The sequence below is a fragment of the Lemur catta genome, chromosome 19 (assembly GCF_020740605.2).
Source record: "Lemur catta isolate mLemCat1 chromosome 19, mLemCat1.pri, whole genome shotgun sequence".
Taxonomy (NCBI): domain Eukaryota; kingdom Metazoa; phylum Chordata; class Mammalia; order Primates; family Lemuridae; genus Lemur; species Lemur catta.
The window spans coordinates 22869103-22882779 of NC_059146.1; the positions used below are offsets into that span (position 1 = coordinate 22869103).

General features: G+C 58.0%; 2 protein-coding genes across 9 annotated transcripts; one reads left to right on the forward strand and one right to left on the reverse strand.

The window, feature by feature from the left end:
* Nucleotides 1-2100: 2100 nt before the first annotated feature.
* On the reverse strand, nucleotides 2101-8461 carry EMC10 (ER membrane protein complex subunit 10). 2 transcript variants are annotated; one of them, XM_045531054.1, is made up of 7 exons: nucleotides 8192-8451; nucleotides 7198-7270; nucleotides 6437-6546; nucleotides 5235-5339; nucleotides 4708-4889; nucleotides 4460-4553; nucleotides 2101-3286 (listed from the first exon to the last, which is right to left on the reverse strand). In XM_045531054.1, the coding sequence occupies exons 1-7, from the start codon at nucleotides 8375-8377 to the stop codon at nucleotides 3176-3178; spliced, it is 861 nt and encodes a 286-aa protein (XP_045387010.1). In that variant the 5' UTR covers nucleotides 8378-8451; the 3' UTR covers nucleotides 2101-3175. The 2 variants fall into 2 exon arrangements, with proteins under 2 accessions (XP_045387010.1, XP_045387011.1); XM_045531055.1 differs by lacking the exon at nucleotides 2101-3286 and adding an exon at nucleotides 3455-3557 and having other exon boundaries at nucleotides 8192-8461.
* GARIN5A (golgi associated RAB2 interactor 5A) lies at nucleotides 8430-13659 on the forward strand. Of its 7 annotated transcripts, none has more exons than XM_045531058.1 (5): nucleotides 8430-8707; nucleotides 8901-9019; nucleotides 9409-9539; nucleotides 12869-13151; nucleotides 13441-13659. In XM_045531058.1, exons 1-5 carry the CDS (start codon nucleotides 8638-8640, stop codon nucleotides 13468-13470), a joined length of 633 nt encoding a protein of 210 aa, XP_045387014.1. In that variant the 5' UTR covers nucleotides 8430-8637; the 3' UTR covers nucleotides 13471-13659. The 7 variants fall into 7 exon arrangements, with proteins under 7 accessions (XP_045387014.1, XP_045387012.1, XP_045387017.1 ...); XM_045531056.1 differs by having other exon boundaries at nucleotides 13494-13659; XM_045531061.1 differs by having other exon boundaries at nucleotides 12966-13151.
* Nucleotides 13660-13677: the final 18 nt, after the last annotated feature.

Below are 13677 nucleotides of genomic sequence, written 5' to 3' on the forward strand. Positions count from 1 at the left end.
AGAAGTTGAATAAGGACAGAGCCCTGGGGAGCCTGGACGATCTCAGACATTGACAAGAACACACCACAGGATAACTCAGCCAACCTGAAAACAATCGAGTCTTAGAAGGAAAGATGTAATCAGATGTATAAAGATCCCAAAGCTCAGCCCATTAAAAAATAAGATGGTCCTGCAAAGGACTGGGCTGAGAAAACATCTGCACATTAGACAAAAGGTTCAGAACTCTGAGTTGTGAACACTTTAAAAAGCAGCCATCAATGCCTGTGGAAGGCTTGGTGCAGTGGCTCACGCCTGTAATCCCAGCACTTTGGGAGGCCGAGAAGGGAGAATCACTTGAGGCCAGGAGTTCAAGACCAGCCTGGGCAACATAGCAAGACCTTGTTACTACAAAAAAAAAAAAAAAAAGCTGGGCATAGTGGCATGTGCCTATAGTCCCAGCAACTTGAGATGCTGAGGTGGGAGGATCACTTGAGGCCAGGAGTTCATGGTTACAGTAAATTATGATGACACCACTGCACTCCAACGTGGGTAAAGAGATCTTGTCTCTAAAAAAAGACCAACAAACCTCTGGAATAATCTAGGAGAGAAGAGGAATTCTCCTGGAACGAAGTTAAATCTTGGCCAGGCGCGGTGGCTCACGCCTATAATCCTAGCACTCTGGGAGGCCGAGGTGGGATGGCAAGAGGTGAGGAGTTCGAGACCAGCCTGAGCTAGAGCGAGACCCCCGTCTCTACTAAAAATAGAAAGAAATGATTTGGACAGCTAAAAAAAATATATATATGTGTATATATATATATATATATATATATATATATATATATATAAAATTAGCCGGGCATGGTGGTGCATGCCTGTAGTCCCAGCTACTCGGGAGGCTGAGGCAGTAGGATCGCTTGAGCCCAGGAGTTTGAGGTTGCTGTGAGCTAGGCAGACGCCACGGCACTCTAGCCTGGGCAACACAGTGAGACTCTGTCTCAAAAAAATAAATAAATAAAAATAAAAAATAAAAATGAAGTTAAATCTACCCTAAGACTCCATTTTCTACGTTAAAGCTACCAAGAAGTCTGTAAAAATATAACACCCAATGCCGGCAGGCATGTGGCATGATGGACAAAGGGAACAAAAACTGGCCAGACCCTTGAGGCCCCTCAGGCCATCTGTCGCAGGGCAGTGGGGTGGCTGGATCCCCGGAGTGGGCTCTGAGCCACCTCAGGACCTCAGAGTGAAAAGAAGAGGCCAAGGGAAGGGCCTTGCACAAGACCTAAGTCCAAGAGCACCAGGAACCGGGAGAACTTTCGAACCTGAGCAACTTCCGCACATTGGAAGCCACGGGGGAACCGCAGAGGAATGTGAAAATGAACGTGCCGCCACTGAGCAAGGGACACGAACAGTTCTCAGGAAATACCTGCGGCTCAAGCATGTTCAGCCTGTTCTCGGAAGCGCAGAGCATCGCACCACGATACCATTTTTGAACGCATCGGACTGGCCAAAACCCAAGAGCTTGGGAACGTGGCCTGCTGGTGGGGCCATGGGGAAACAGGTTCGCTGTTCCAGGACTGCGGCAAGGTAGGTCACCGTGGAGGGTCACTTGGCAACACGGACCAAGTTTGCCAGCGCCCTTTGCCCGTGCCCGGCCATTCCAGTCCAGTTTTACCCTAGTTTATCTACATCCATGGGACGTGGCAGAGTTGGCCAGTGGCGGACATGGTCCATCTTCCTCGTGGATGGAGAACGAGGACATTTGCTGGGCTCTGGCAAGGAAGGTCCACGACCAAGCAAATTAGCTGCTTTTGTGTTACAAACAGGGGTGAATACCGCACAGCGCGGTTTGGGCTGGCAAATGGCCGCTCCAGGAGGGAGAACAAAAAGCAAATACAAGTGCAGGAGGGAACGTGACGTTCTGCCACGCACCTACCTGGCTCAGCGGAGCCATGTGAATGTATTACCTGTTCTTAAAAACGTCTCCAATCTGCCAGAGTAATTCCACTTTTAGTCCCTCCTCCCAGGGAAACCATTCAGGCTCCCACCAAACAGAGACTAGATGACAACATTCTCTGCGGTGCTATCTATAACCATATAAAGCGGGAAGCAGGCTGAATGTCGCACATTTGGGAAACAGTTTAATAATAAACTGCCACACGAAACAGCTGAGCGTTACATGGCGAGGACGACGACAAGGACGGCCATTTTCTTGTTCCTTAGTAACATATGAAATGAAGTGGATTTCAGTAAAGCCTGCACACCATGGCCGTCTCGAGCCAAAACTACAGTTGCATTTGGCTGTCGGAAGCTGTAATTTTTCAAAACGTTCACGTATTTCAATATGTTGTCAACGTTTTTAAATATATTTAAAAGGGAGGGCGATGACTCACAGAGGCCGCGCTCCAGGTGGGCTGCTCAGACCCTGCTGAGAGCAGACAGCCGGGGAAGGGGACAGCCGGGAAGGGGACAGCTGGGAAGGGTTCTTGTACAGCATGTGGCCCCTGACGCCACTGAGTGTCGGGTTTGCTTTGCTTCTTTTTTACGTTAAACATTTTCCTTCCAGCCCAGAGGCCACCGAGGGCCTGGCGTCCTGAGGGCAGGACTCTATCTGCACCGGGGGAGGGCGGGGGCAGGAGTCGAGCCAGTGCCCCTCGTGCCCTCGAGGGGCCCAGACCAGTGTCAGATGAGCGAGGGGGGTGCCAGGGGAAGCCTGGACAGGGCCATCTACCTGGCCAGGGGCGGGAGGGTGAGACCACCCCAAACAAAGGCACGGAGGCTGGAGAGGACTCGGCATGTTCCCAGACTGCACGGGCTTGTGGGGGGAGGCACGAAGTTGGAGAGGCTGGGGTGGCCAGTGGCCCAGGAGGCGGGACGCTATCCTGAGGGCAAAGGGACTCCTCTGGGGCCACAGCGGGGACACAGGGGAGGCAGGGCTGCAGCAGACTCGGGTGTCCCTGCCCAAGGGCCCAGAATCCAGCCACTGCTCTGTCAACAGGAACACAGAGGCCCACAGAGGGCGAGGGGCTCGTGCAGGCGGCATGCTGTCTCTCGGTGGGAGCTGTCCTCCCCTCATGGGATGGGCACACAGGAGGGGGTAGCAAATCCTTCCTGGGATGGCCAAGGACATGGCAGACTCCAGCAGGGAGGAAGGCCTCTGGGCGACAGAGGAGGGGCACTGACCAGCCCCGGCCCCTCACCGGCCACTGCCCCCACTGCCACCTCCACCCCCACCCCCGCCCTGGCCCCCAGCATCCGGCGCTCCCGACATCATGAGGAACAGGACGACAGGAATGATGTACATCCACTGTGGACGACAGACAGACACACACAGAGACAGAGAGAGGGGATGAGCATGGGTGTCACCTGCCCGGGGTGGTGGGGGGCGGTAGAGCCAGTGAAGGGAGGGGCCCAGGTCCACTACATCACTACGGGTGGGGGAGGGCTGCGGGTGGGGAGGGGCGGAGGCGGGAGGGGGTCTCGGTCCTCACTCAAGCCTCCTGCGGTGGCGGCGCGGGCCCTGGGGCAGCAGGACGCAGGGCTGTGAGCAACACGGCCCCCCCCAGGATGAGGTGCCACTGAGGAGGGAGGGGGGCGCAGGTCAGGCAAGGCCTCAGCCTCTCTGGGCCTCAGTTTCCCTGCGGCTGTTAGACTGTGCTGACGTCAGCAGCACTGGGCCCTCCAGGCACGGCGCTCGGCAGAGTCGGCTCCGCATCACAGGCTGCCAGCACCCGTCCCCCTCAGGCCACACCAGCCTCCCTGTGGCCCCTGGCTTGCCCTGGGCCCGGGCCACGATGACCTAGCACCAGTCTCCAGACGAGGGCAGACTGGGGGCTCGGGTGGAAGTGGCCGTCCCCAGAGAGCCGCCCCTCCAGCACCCCAGCCTCCCCGCCTGGCCTCGGGCTCCGGCCGCATGGGCCCTTCCCTCCTGAGCTCCATGCCAGCCCTCCGGGCACCCTGCTGCCCCCCACCCGCGTGCCCTTCCCCAGGGCCACGTGCCTCACAGCTGCTCCTCTCTGCCTCCCTGCGCAACCTCCCACAGGACCTGCCGCCTCCCTGGTTCCTTTGGAACCTCTGTCCCTTCCCTTCCTCTCCAGCCTGGCTCGGGCCTGCGCCCCAGAGCCGGCCCATTCCTCCTCACTCTTCCTCCAAACGAGCCTCTTGTCTGTCACAAGCAGGCCTCTAACTCCTGTGCCCGTGCCTGCCCAGCACGCCCGGTCCCAGGACCACTTCCTCAAGCTGGCAGCGGCGGGGCAGGCGCTCCACGGCCCTCAGCCCCCCCGTCCGGACCCAGGCTCAGCCCAGGTGCCAGAGGGACACGCATAGAGGCACTGGGAGTTTAAGGGGCCCCGCGAGCAGGAGGCCCAGAGGACAAGGAACAGAGAGGAACTGGGTGGGGGACTGTGGACAGGGACAGGGAGGACCGGGCCCCAGGGGCCTGGCAGGAAGGGGGCGGGGAGGCCGGGGGAGCCCCACTCACGTATTTGGCGAAAAAGGACTTCTGCTCCTGGGGGTTCTTGGCCTTCTGGGCCTGCTCCATCTCTAGGCGCTCGATGAAGGCCGCTGTCTCTGGGCTGGGGCAAGAGAGGAGCAGCGTGAGGGGCTAGAGTCCAGGGACCTGCAGACCCTGAGGCCACCGGGACTTGCAGGGGGAGGCGCCAGGGCCAGGGGGCAGCCAGCAGACACCCGCAAAGGCAGAGGAACCCCCAACACCCCACACGTCCTCACCCCGGGGCCGTGACCGGCGGCTGCAGGTGCACTGAGGTATTGAACAGCTCCAGGTCCACATCCTCCACCTCGTGGCCCCGGCAGCCCCCAGGGTGCGTCACCACCGACACGCCCACCACGTTGCCGGCCACATCCACGTGCAGGGTCAGCTGGTCCGAGAGGTGCGACTCCACCAGGGAGCACTGTGGGGAGGCGTGGGGTAAGGGGAGGGGGAGAGCAGGGGCTGCTGCCCAGGCCCCCCCAGCTTCCTGCTCCCACCACAGGACCCCAAAAGCATCTTTCCAAACCTTTCCATGGCTCCCTGCCACCCTCAGGCACAAGCCCAGGCTCAACAGCTTCCCCAGGGTCCTCACGTTAAAGCACCCACCCCCAAGCCCACCCCTCCGGACCAGGAGACCAGGGCAAGGTCGGGTCTGTGTCTTCCCAGCCTCTGCAGCCACCAGAGCCTCGAGGGGCTCAGTGGTGGAAGCAGGCTGAGGCGGGTGGCAGGGGCGAGGATGGGGAGCCAGCCCACATCACCAACTCACCGCGGGGACAAAGGAAGAGACGTAGCCACCAGCTTCTGGGCCATCAAGGGCCCCAGGCCTCCGTGGGACCCGGACACGGTACAGGCCATTCAGGGCTGCCACATCCTGCAGGGCGGGTAGGGGGTGCTGGTGCGAGGGACGGTGCCTGGGCCCTGCCAGGCTGTGACCCCCGCAGGCCGCAGCGAGGAAGGCCTTCCCCAGTCTTACCCACTAGCAACTCATTCCCTGCCTGGGTGCCCTCGGTCTGCCCAGGACTCTTCCCACTGGGTGGCCCAGTTGATGCACTGGGTGGCCCAGTTGGTGGGTGAGGCCGTGAGCACCTGGGGCCACCCTACCTGGGGGGACAAGGACAGTAGAGCCCAGCCCAGTGATGGAGTGAGTCCTAAGGACACCCCCTCTATACTTGGATCTAGCCACACCTGGTGTCTGCCCCACATCTGGACTTGCCAGTTTTGCGAGCAATAAACTCTCTTTGGGGACACCTGTGACAAAATCACATGGGACCATCCAGAAAGGCTGGTCGGGCAAACCTCACTATGACGCCTTCCGCGGGGAGAGCGCCCACAGGCACACGGCTCTCAGAATAAAGCCCACGTTTCCCAGCCTCCCTCGTAGCCACATCGGCCAACGGGGCAGAAGTGGAAAAGGACTGTGCAAGCTTTGCAAACTGTCCCTAAAAGATGCTGCTCCCCCGCCCCTCCTTCTCGCCCTCTGTCCTATGGCCCAGAGCCCTGGGGCCTCCCTGTACCACCCCAGGGAGGCTCAGGCTGGGCCTGGGAGGAGCCTGGGCCCTTGAGGAGGCCACAAAGCAGGTGACAGAGGTGATCTCTTGTCTAACCACAGCTATTTTGAGGATCTCTTTCCCCTCACGAGCAAATCTTGTCCTAAGTGATCATGAAACAGCTGACTCTGGCAGACGGGAGAAGCCAGCTGCGTGGCCCCTGTGGGAGAAGAAGGTGTGCCAGGCAGAGGCAACAGCATAGGCACAGGCCCTGAGGCAGGCACCTCACATTTTTGGCACTAAGGCCAGCCACAGCACCACTCAGCCTGGGGCAGTCATCGGGGGACAGAGAGTGAGGGCAGCAGGAGGTGCTGGGCCCCACCTAGACCTAGGGGGTGAGCTGCAGAGGACCAGAGCAGGACAGCTGGAGAGATAACCAGACACCCCCACCCCCAGCCCAGCCCTGGGGTCCCCACCTCACCCGGAGTCGGCCCCTCTCCTCCTCACTGAGCTGCCGCTGCGACAGGGACAAGGTGCCATCCTGCTGGTTCCACAGCAGTGAGCCCCGCTTCCGGAAGTTGGCACTGTCATCTGTGGGGAGCCCGGGCTCAGAGACCACCCCCAAATGCGTCCTTCAACCTGGGCAGGAGCCAGGAGCCCTGGATTCAAATCTTGGTCTAGCCTCCACCCAGGCGTGACCAGGTTCCTTCCCCAACCTGAGTCCCCATTTTCACATCTGCAAACTGGGGACAACCCTACCATGTCCTGCCTTCTCGCCTCACCAGGCAGCCCATGGCCGATGCATGAACCCCAAAGCACCCAAGTCCTGTCTCTGCCTTGCCAGGTGACCCAAGGGCAGTCACATAACCTCCCTGAGCCTCAGTTTCCCCAGGGGCAAAATATGAAGGCTGTAGAGCTCAGGAGCTCCCAACAGTCCGGCTGCGTCAGAATCCGTGGGGCTGTTCATGGAGCAGACGCCAGGGCCTGACTCCACAGGCCTGGAAAAGTCTGCTCGGAAGTTATTATCGCTTCACTGACCATTCTGAAACTGGGATTTGTCTTACAGGTCTGGAGGCATTAAAGGCAGTGTTTCTCTTCTCCATGTCCCCTTCCCACGCCCCACCATGGGCAAAGCTGTTAGTAAATGCATGGTGTGCCTCACACCAGACAGCACCCAGACCCCGAGTCTTGACTTCACAGGGCACCAGGTAAGTATCCAGAAAAGGAAATTGCTGGACTCACCGATCTCAAACGAGTGCTCTAGCAGCAGTCCCACCGGGCCACAGCCCTCGCCCTCTCGGCCTTCTACCCCAGCCTGCAAGAGAGAAGGGCATAGGTGAGGACCACCCAAGCCCTCAGCAGGGCAGGACCCACAGACCCCAGGACAGACTGGCAGGCTGAGGGTGGAGTCTTATCTTCATATTCATGTTCAATCACTGATGCCTTCCTGATTCAAGCACCAGACGCAGGAAGAAAAAACCCAAAACACTTGACACTTGCCCCCATTCGCAAGGGAACCACCCACTTCATGAATATTCATAATCCGGGCTCTTTGATCCCCAGAAAACCAGACTCTACAAACTCCTCTAACCTCCTTCCCAAGGCAACTATCCCCAGGTCACTGTCACACCCTGTGCTATAAATAATCATAAGTTAAAATACACCCTCCCTCTCCCAGGGCTTCCTTTCCATGCTAAGATCCAAAATGCCTCGTTTTCACCTTAACAGCCCAGCCTGAGTTCAGCCCCTACCAAGCACATCCAAGATCTCCAGCTCGCCAAACCACTCCCGCCTCTGCAAAACCTACCCTCGCCCGCACACCTTTGACCCTATTTCCACGTTAAAGGTTAAGTGCAAGCTCAAGATCCCGCCCCCTCATGCATATTAAGGACAGAACTCCTCTCCAAACCCTGAAGCGCCCCTCGCCAGGTCTTTTTCATTTTAACCGCCCCGACGTCCGATTCGCCAGGGTTCCATCCGAGCCCCGCCCCCTCATACATATTCACGACAAAAGCCTTCAGAACTGTCTTCTGGTTTTCCTCTCCCAGTCGCCGCGGCCTCTTGCCCGGCCGTGGCCCCTGCTGCGCGCGCGCGGCTGCAGCCTGGCCTTCCGCGGTCCTCTCACCTCGTCCTTCTCGGCCCTGCGCAACCTCGTTCCCACCTTAACCCACCTAAAGCCCCAAGACCCACGGCTTCCGTCGGCCTCGGCCGCTGTACAGAACTAATGAGCACTCACCCCCCGCGCAGCGGCCCCGGCCCGGCAGCCGCTGCCTCGGGCCCGACTAGGCGCTGCTACCGCCATCAGCAAGAGCAGAAGCAGCCGAGTTGCCCCGGCACCGGCCGCCATCGCGGGCCCCTCCACCAGCCCAGGGGCCGGTGTAAGCCGAGAGCCGCGGAGCACGCCGGGAGGAACGGGCCTCATCCTGGCGCCTGTGCGCCGGCGCTGGCTGTTTGCGCCTGCGCACTGCCGTCCGTCCGCTCCGGCGGCCAGGCGTCAGCTGGGCGGCCGCCCGGGTCCCCAGGGCCGCCCCTCCGGTGTCGTCGCTACCGCATGCGGCCGCTTCTCGGTGACGTCATTCAGCCCGGTCCGCCGCGTTGTGATGTCACAGTGCCCGCAGCCCCGCCTTCTGTTTTCTCCGCCGGCTCCTCCCTACGTTCGGCTCTAGGGGCGGGGGCGTTGCGATGAAGCTAGGCCATGAGCCTAGGCCGGCCCTCGGTGGAGCAGGTGAGGCGGCACCAGGTGGGATGGCAGGTGAGAGGCAGAGCCAGACCAGGAGGGGTTGGACCTGGTGAGGGAATCAGTGAGGGGACCACGTAAGGGATGGGGCCAGCAATTGGGAGACATCAGATACCCTTTTCCTCGGAGCGGGACGGCTCCGGCCCCTACCCGCTGCGGGGGTCAAGCCCAGCCTCCTGGGATAGACCCCCGAACTTCACCCCTCTAGAACGCCCCCTGATTCCAGCCTATGCCACGGGCCGTCCCGGACGGCTCCAACGCCACCTCCAGAGCGGCGAGTTCGACCAGCTGCGAGACTTCCCCATCTTTGAGAGCAACTTCGTGCAGGTGTGGAGCCCCAGGACCCAGAGCCTCAGCCTGACCCTTGCCCTCCTGACATCGGAAACCCCTGCTCTCCCTACTTCTGACCATTCCCCCATGATGTCCACCTCGTGGGATTCCTGACTTCCAGCTTCTGTGTGACCTCTGACCCCTCCCCTTACCTCTAGCCCTTTAGCGTCTCTATGAATCCCGGATTCTAATTCCCTTGCCTCAGTTTCCCTGACTTCACACCCACATGATTCTTGAGCTTTAATCCCAAGATATTTGGCCCCCAACCTGATTTTCAACTTACCTGGTTCATGACCTTTTACCCTGCCAAGATTCCTGACCTCTGATCCCTCCCCAATTCTGTCACCCGATCTGTCCTGCTTCTAACCTCTGACCTATGGCCCCAGGTGACCCGCTTAGGAGAAGTTGCCAACAAGGTCACCATGGGGGTGGCAGCCTCCAGTCCAGCCCTGGAACTCCCCGACCTGTTGCTGCTGGCAGGTCCTGCCAAGAAGAATGGACACCTGCAGCTCTTCGGGTGACTGCTCCCACCTCAGCCTAGACCTCCTCCTCCCTAAGCTCTGGGCATCCAGACCACCCCCAGGGCCAGGAGTTCGGATGGGCTGCCAGCCCTCTCTGGGCTAGGGTCCACCTGGGAGAACAAGGACAGGTCAACCGTCAGGGGCCAGAAAACAGGGACTAGACAGACATGAAGGGGACAGTCCTCAGCTATACCCTGCCAGAGGTCAGGAGAAAGACCACTTATGTAGCGTCTGCTGCATGCCAGGTGCACCCTGGGCCATGCACATGCTCTCATCTCTGACCTCATATCCTCATCAGATGCGCTCCCTAGCTCCATTCTCCAAAGAGGTAAACTGAGGCTTAGAGCAGGGAGCCAGTTGCCCAGGTTCCCACAGTGGGTAAGGAATGGGCTGGAATTGGAACCTCAAGCTCCTTGTGATTTCCTATCTTAGGACTCTTGAGCCCCCCACGCCTTGCTACACAGTGCCCCTTTGGGTCTCAGTTTTTTACTGAAGAAGTAATGCAAACCTACAGGGAAAACAAACACAGTGCAAGGTATACCCTTGGCCCATCCCAGACTCCTGCCCCCAACTCCAGCTGCAAACACTGAAACATTTGCATGCTTGTAGTATATTTACAGAAACATTCTGCTGGCAGCTTTCAATTTTCTGACAACATCTCACAGTGAAAGAGAGAGAGGGAGAAAAGAAAAGGGAGAGGGAGCAAAGAAGGATGGGAAGAAGGGAAGGAATGAAGGAAGGACAAACTCACATTGTCACACACACACAGGTCCACAATCCTTTGCAGTTCTGAAATCCAAAAGTTTTTTTGTAACTCTGTGGCAGAATCAGCTTCAGATCTGAAAGTTCTGGAGGTTTCTTACAACCTTTATGTATCTCCCCGCCTCTGCCCCCAAGTTAAAAACTTTTCACAAAGCAGTATTCTATCGCTGGGATGGTACACTAGGATGTTTCCTCTTCTACACTATTCCTTTTACTTTAAATGCTAATTGTTCCACCAGTTGACCTTACCAATCACTGAGTCATGACCTGCAGTTAGAAGAACACTAATGACTGTGCTGAGTAGTGGCTTTGACCCCCACTCCTAAGCTTCAGCACCCTAAGCCCCCTCCCCAAATGAAGTGAAAACATTGCACTTGCTCTGCAGACTTGGCCACAAGACTCATCCCATAGCCCCTCACTTCTGTCTAACCAACTTGCAGCCCTGAGCTATTCTGAAGCAGTTCCCAACAAGCACACATGTGTGCCCACCCTTTCTTTAAAAACAGCAGTGGACACAAGCTATATGCCACCTCTCTGCAGTGCCCACTCCATCATCAGCACCGTGTCCCTACACATCTGGCCATGGGTACAACCAACAGACTTGTTTGGACATACACAATTGAGTGAGCTCTGCGATCCTGGACATCAAGCTTGTGCCAGCCTCTTGCTCTTAATATGGGAGGGGATGTCCCTGAACAACTGTCTGCCTTCAGATGGCCTGGGTTCAGATCGTGGCTTCACTTCTTCACTGGCTTTGGCCAGGCTTCCCCTACCTGCCTATGCCTCGGTTTCCTCATTTGGAAAATGGGGATAAGAGGAGAGCCCACCTCCCAGGGCTGTTGGGCGATAAACTGAGTAAATGCAAAGTGCTTGGAATAGCACCTGGCACAGAATAAGTGCTCCGTAAACGTCAGCTGTTATTCTTCCATTTGGGGGTCAATAATCAAGTCACCCGCTAAGTGACACTGAGGTTGTCCATTGTCTTGGGGTTACAACCAGTGCGACAGGGGAACCCGTGTTGTGTAAGTCTGTGAACAGGTGTGAGGGAGTGTGTGCGATCCATTCCTAGAAGTAATATTGCTATGCATGGGCTGAACACCCGCTGTGTGTCTGCTCTGGGTACCAGAGAACAGCACTGGACAAAATTGGGCCCAAATTCCTGCCCCCAAGGAGCTCACTCTCTACCGGGAAGGCAGACAGAATAAATGGCAAGTCATCAGATAGGGAGAGGCCTATGGGGCCATATAAGACCAGGAAGGGCCACAGGGAGGTCTGCCAGGGTGGATGTGGTTGCAGATAGGCTGGGAGAGACCTCCCTGAGAAGGTACTTCCTGAGAAGGATGCCAGGGAGATGAAGGGGGTGAGTCACGGGGGTGAGTCACGGGAGTGGCTGGAGAAAGTATTTCAGGTGGTGGGAATGGCTTGTGCAAAGGTCCTGGGGTAGGAGCGAGCCTGGCGTGTTTATGGAACAGTGAGGAGGCCAGTGTGGCTGCAGGCGCAGGAGACGAGGCAGAGGGAACAAAGAGCAGATCCCACAGGGCCTTGGTGAGGGCTTTGCAGTTAAGAGTGAGCTGGGAGCAATGGGAGGGAACTGAGCTGTCCGAGGTGCTAACTGCTGCCCTCTGGCGGCCTGGTGGGGTGTAGACTGTAGGAGCCAAGGGCTGAGGCAGTGAGCCCAGGGCGGAAATTAGTGGCTGGACCCAGCGGTGGCAGGGAGTGAGAAGTTGTTGGATTGTGGATACATTGTAAAGGTGGAGCCACCAGAATTTGGTGGCATGATTGGATGAGGGTGTGAGAGAGAACGTCGAATTGGGCGATGCCAAGATTCTTTTTTTTTTTTTTTTTGAGACAGAGTCTCACTTTGTTGCCCCGGCTAGAGTGAGTGCTGTGGCGTCAGCCTAGCTCACAGCAACCTCAAACTCCTGGGCTTCAGCGATCCTCCTGCCTCAGCCTCCCGGGTAGCTGGGACTACAGGCATGCGCCACCATGCCTGGCTAATTTTTGCTATATATATTTTAGTTGGCCAGATAATTTCTATTTTTTTAGTAGAGACGGGGGTCTCGCTCTTGCTCAGGCTGGTCTCGAACTCCTGACCTTGAGCGATCCACCCGCCTCGGCCTCCCAGAGTGCTAGGATTACAGGCGTGAGCCACCGCGCCTGGCCCAATGCCAAGATTCTTGACCGAGCAAGTGGGGGAATGTAGCTAAGACGGGGAAGTCCGAGAGGAGTAGGTTGGGGGTGGAGCCTGGGGATCAGGAATTTGGATGTTGGACAAGTTATGTCAGGTGGTCGATCCAACATGCAGATGGAAATGTCAGGCAGGCAGCTGCATATTGGGGAGTCTGGCGTTTAGGAGAGAGGACCAGTGGGAGCAAAAAGGGGATGTGTGGCTGGAAGAAAGTGGAGGATGGACTTAAATTCAAAAGGCAATGAAAGTGAAAAAGGAGTCCTCCGGGCCGAGGGAGGGGTGGCATGGCGGGACGCCTGACCCCCAAGGGTGCCAGGGGCCTGGAAGGCTGAGTCAGTGGGGCAGCACCTGAGGCCGCCCCTTTCGTCCGCCCAGGCTGTTCCCCTTGCAGTTCGTCCAGCTCTTCGTCCACAATGAAAGCCGCTGCCAGCTCAAGGTCAAGTTCCCCACCGGCCGCACCTTCTACTTGCAGCTGCGGGCCCTGCCTGAGACCCGGGACCGAGAGTTCGGCCAGTGGGTGCGGCTGCTCTACCGCTTGCACTTCCACTCGGCCCAGGGAGCCGTGCCCTTCACGCAGGACGACTGGGCACTGGAGGACCTTGACAACGACGAGGAAGACGAGGAAGATGATGCAGAGGCCCAGCTGGAGTGGGAGGAGGTGAGGGGAGGAGGGGGTGAGGAGGTGGGGGACTCCAGGAGGAGAGGCCGGGGACCTGGCTGCCTGTGTCTGAGAGTGGCCCTTAGCTAAGGTGGGCATAGTGTCCTAACTGGAAACACACACCCACCCACCCACACCTTGACCTGTTGCGGTGGGATCTGAAGGGGTGGTGTGAGCCACGCCGGGTGTCCAGTTCCCTGTGAGGCCCCCAGGGGAGCCCGTCCTAGAAGGCGGGGGCGCTGGAACCCGCGGGCCTCTTCCTTTTCAAATCCCCCCCTCCACCCCCCAGTGCAGCGCCGCCTGCTGGTCACGCCTCTGAAACCAGCTCTCCCTCCTGCCCAGCTCCAAGCCAGGGAAGCCAGACTTGACCCGCAGGCCTCTGAACTATGGGGACTCTGACTCTTCCAACATCCTTTGAGGTCACCAGAGGACTAGAGATCAAAGTACCTTGCCTCAGACCAGAGAGATGAATTATTAAAGTTAATAAAGATCGGCCACTTAAGAACCAGCAACCAGGTCATGAGCA

Coding starts and splice junctions, on each gene's coding strand:
- EMC10 (XM_045531054.1), bottom strand. CDS start 8,377: ATGAGGCCCGTTCCTCCCGGCGTGCTCCGCGGCTCTCGGCTTACACCG. Junction 5,340..6,436: donor AGGAGAGGGGCCGACTCCGG/GTGAGGTGGGGA, acceptor CCCGCCCTGCAG/GATGTGGCAGCCCTGAATGG. Junction 4,890..5,234: donor TCTCTTCCTTTGTCCCCGCG/GTGAGTTGGTGA, acceptor GCCTCCCCACAG/TGCTCCCTGGTGGAGTCGCA.
- GARIN5A (XM_045531056.1), top strand. CDS start 8,638: ATGAAGCTAGGCCATGAGCCTAGGCCGGCCCTCGGTGGAGCAGGTGAG. Junction 9,020..9,408: donor TTGAGAGCAACTTCGTGCAG/GTGTGGAGCCCC, acceptor CTATGGCCCCAG/GTGACCCGCTTAGGAGAAGT. Junction 9,540..12,868: donor GGACACCTGCAGCTCTTCGG/GTGACTGCTCCC, acceptor TCGTCCGCCCAG/GCTGTTCCCCTTGCAGTTCG.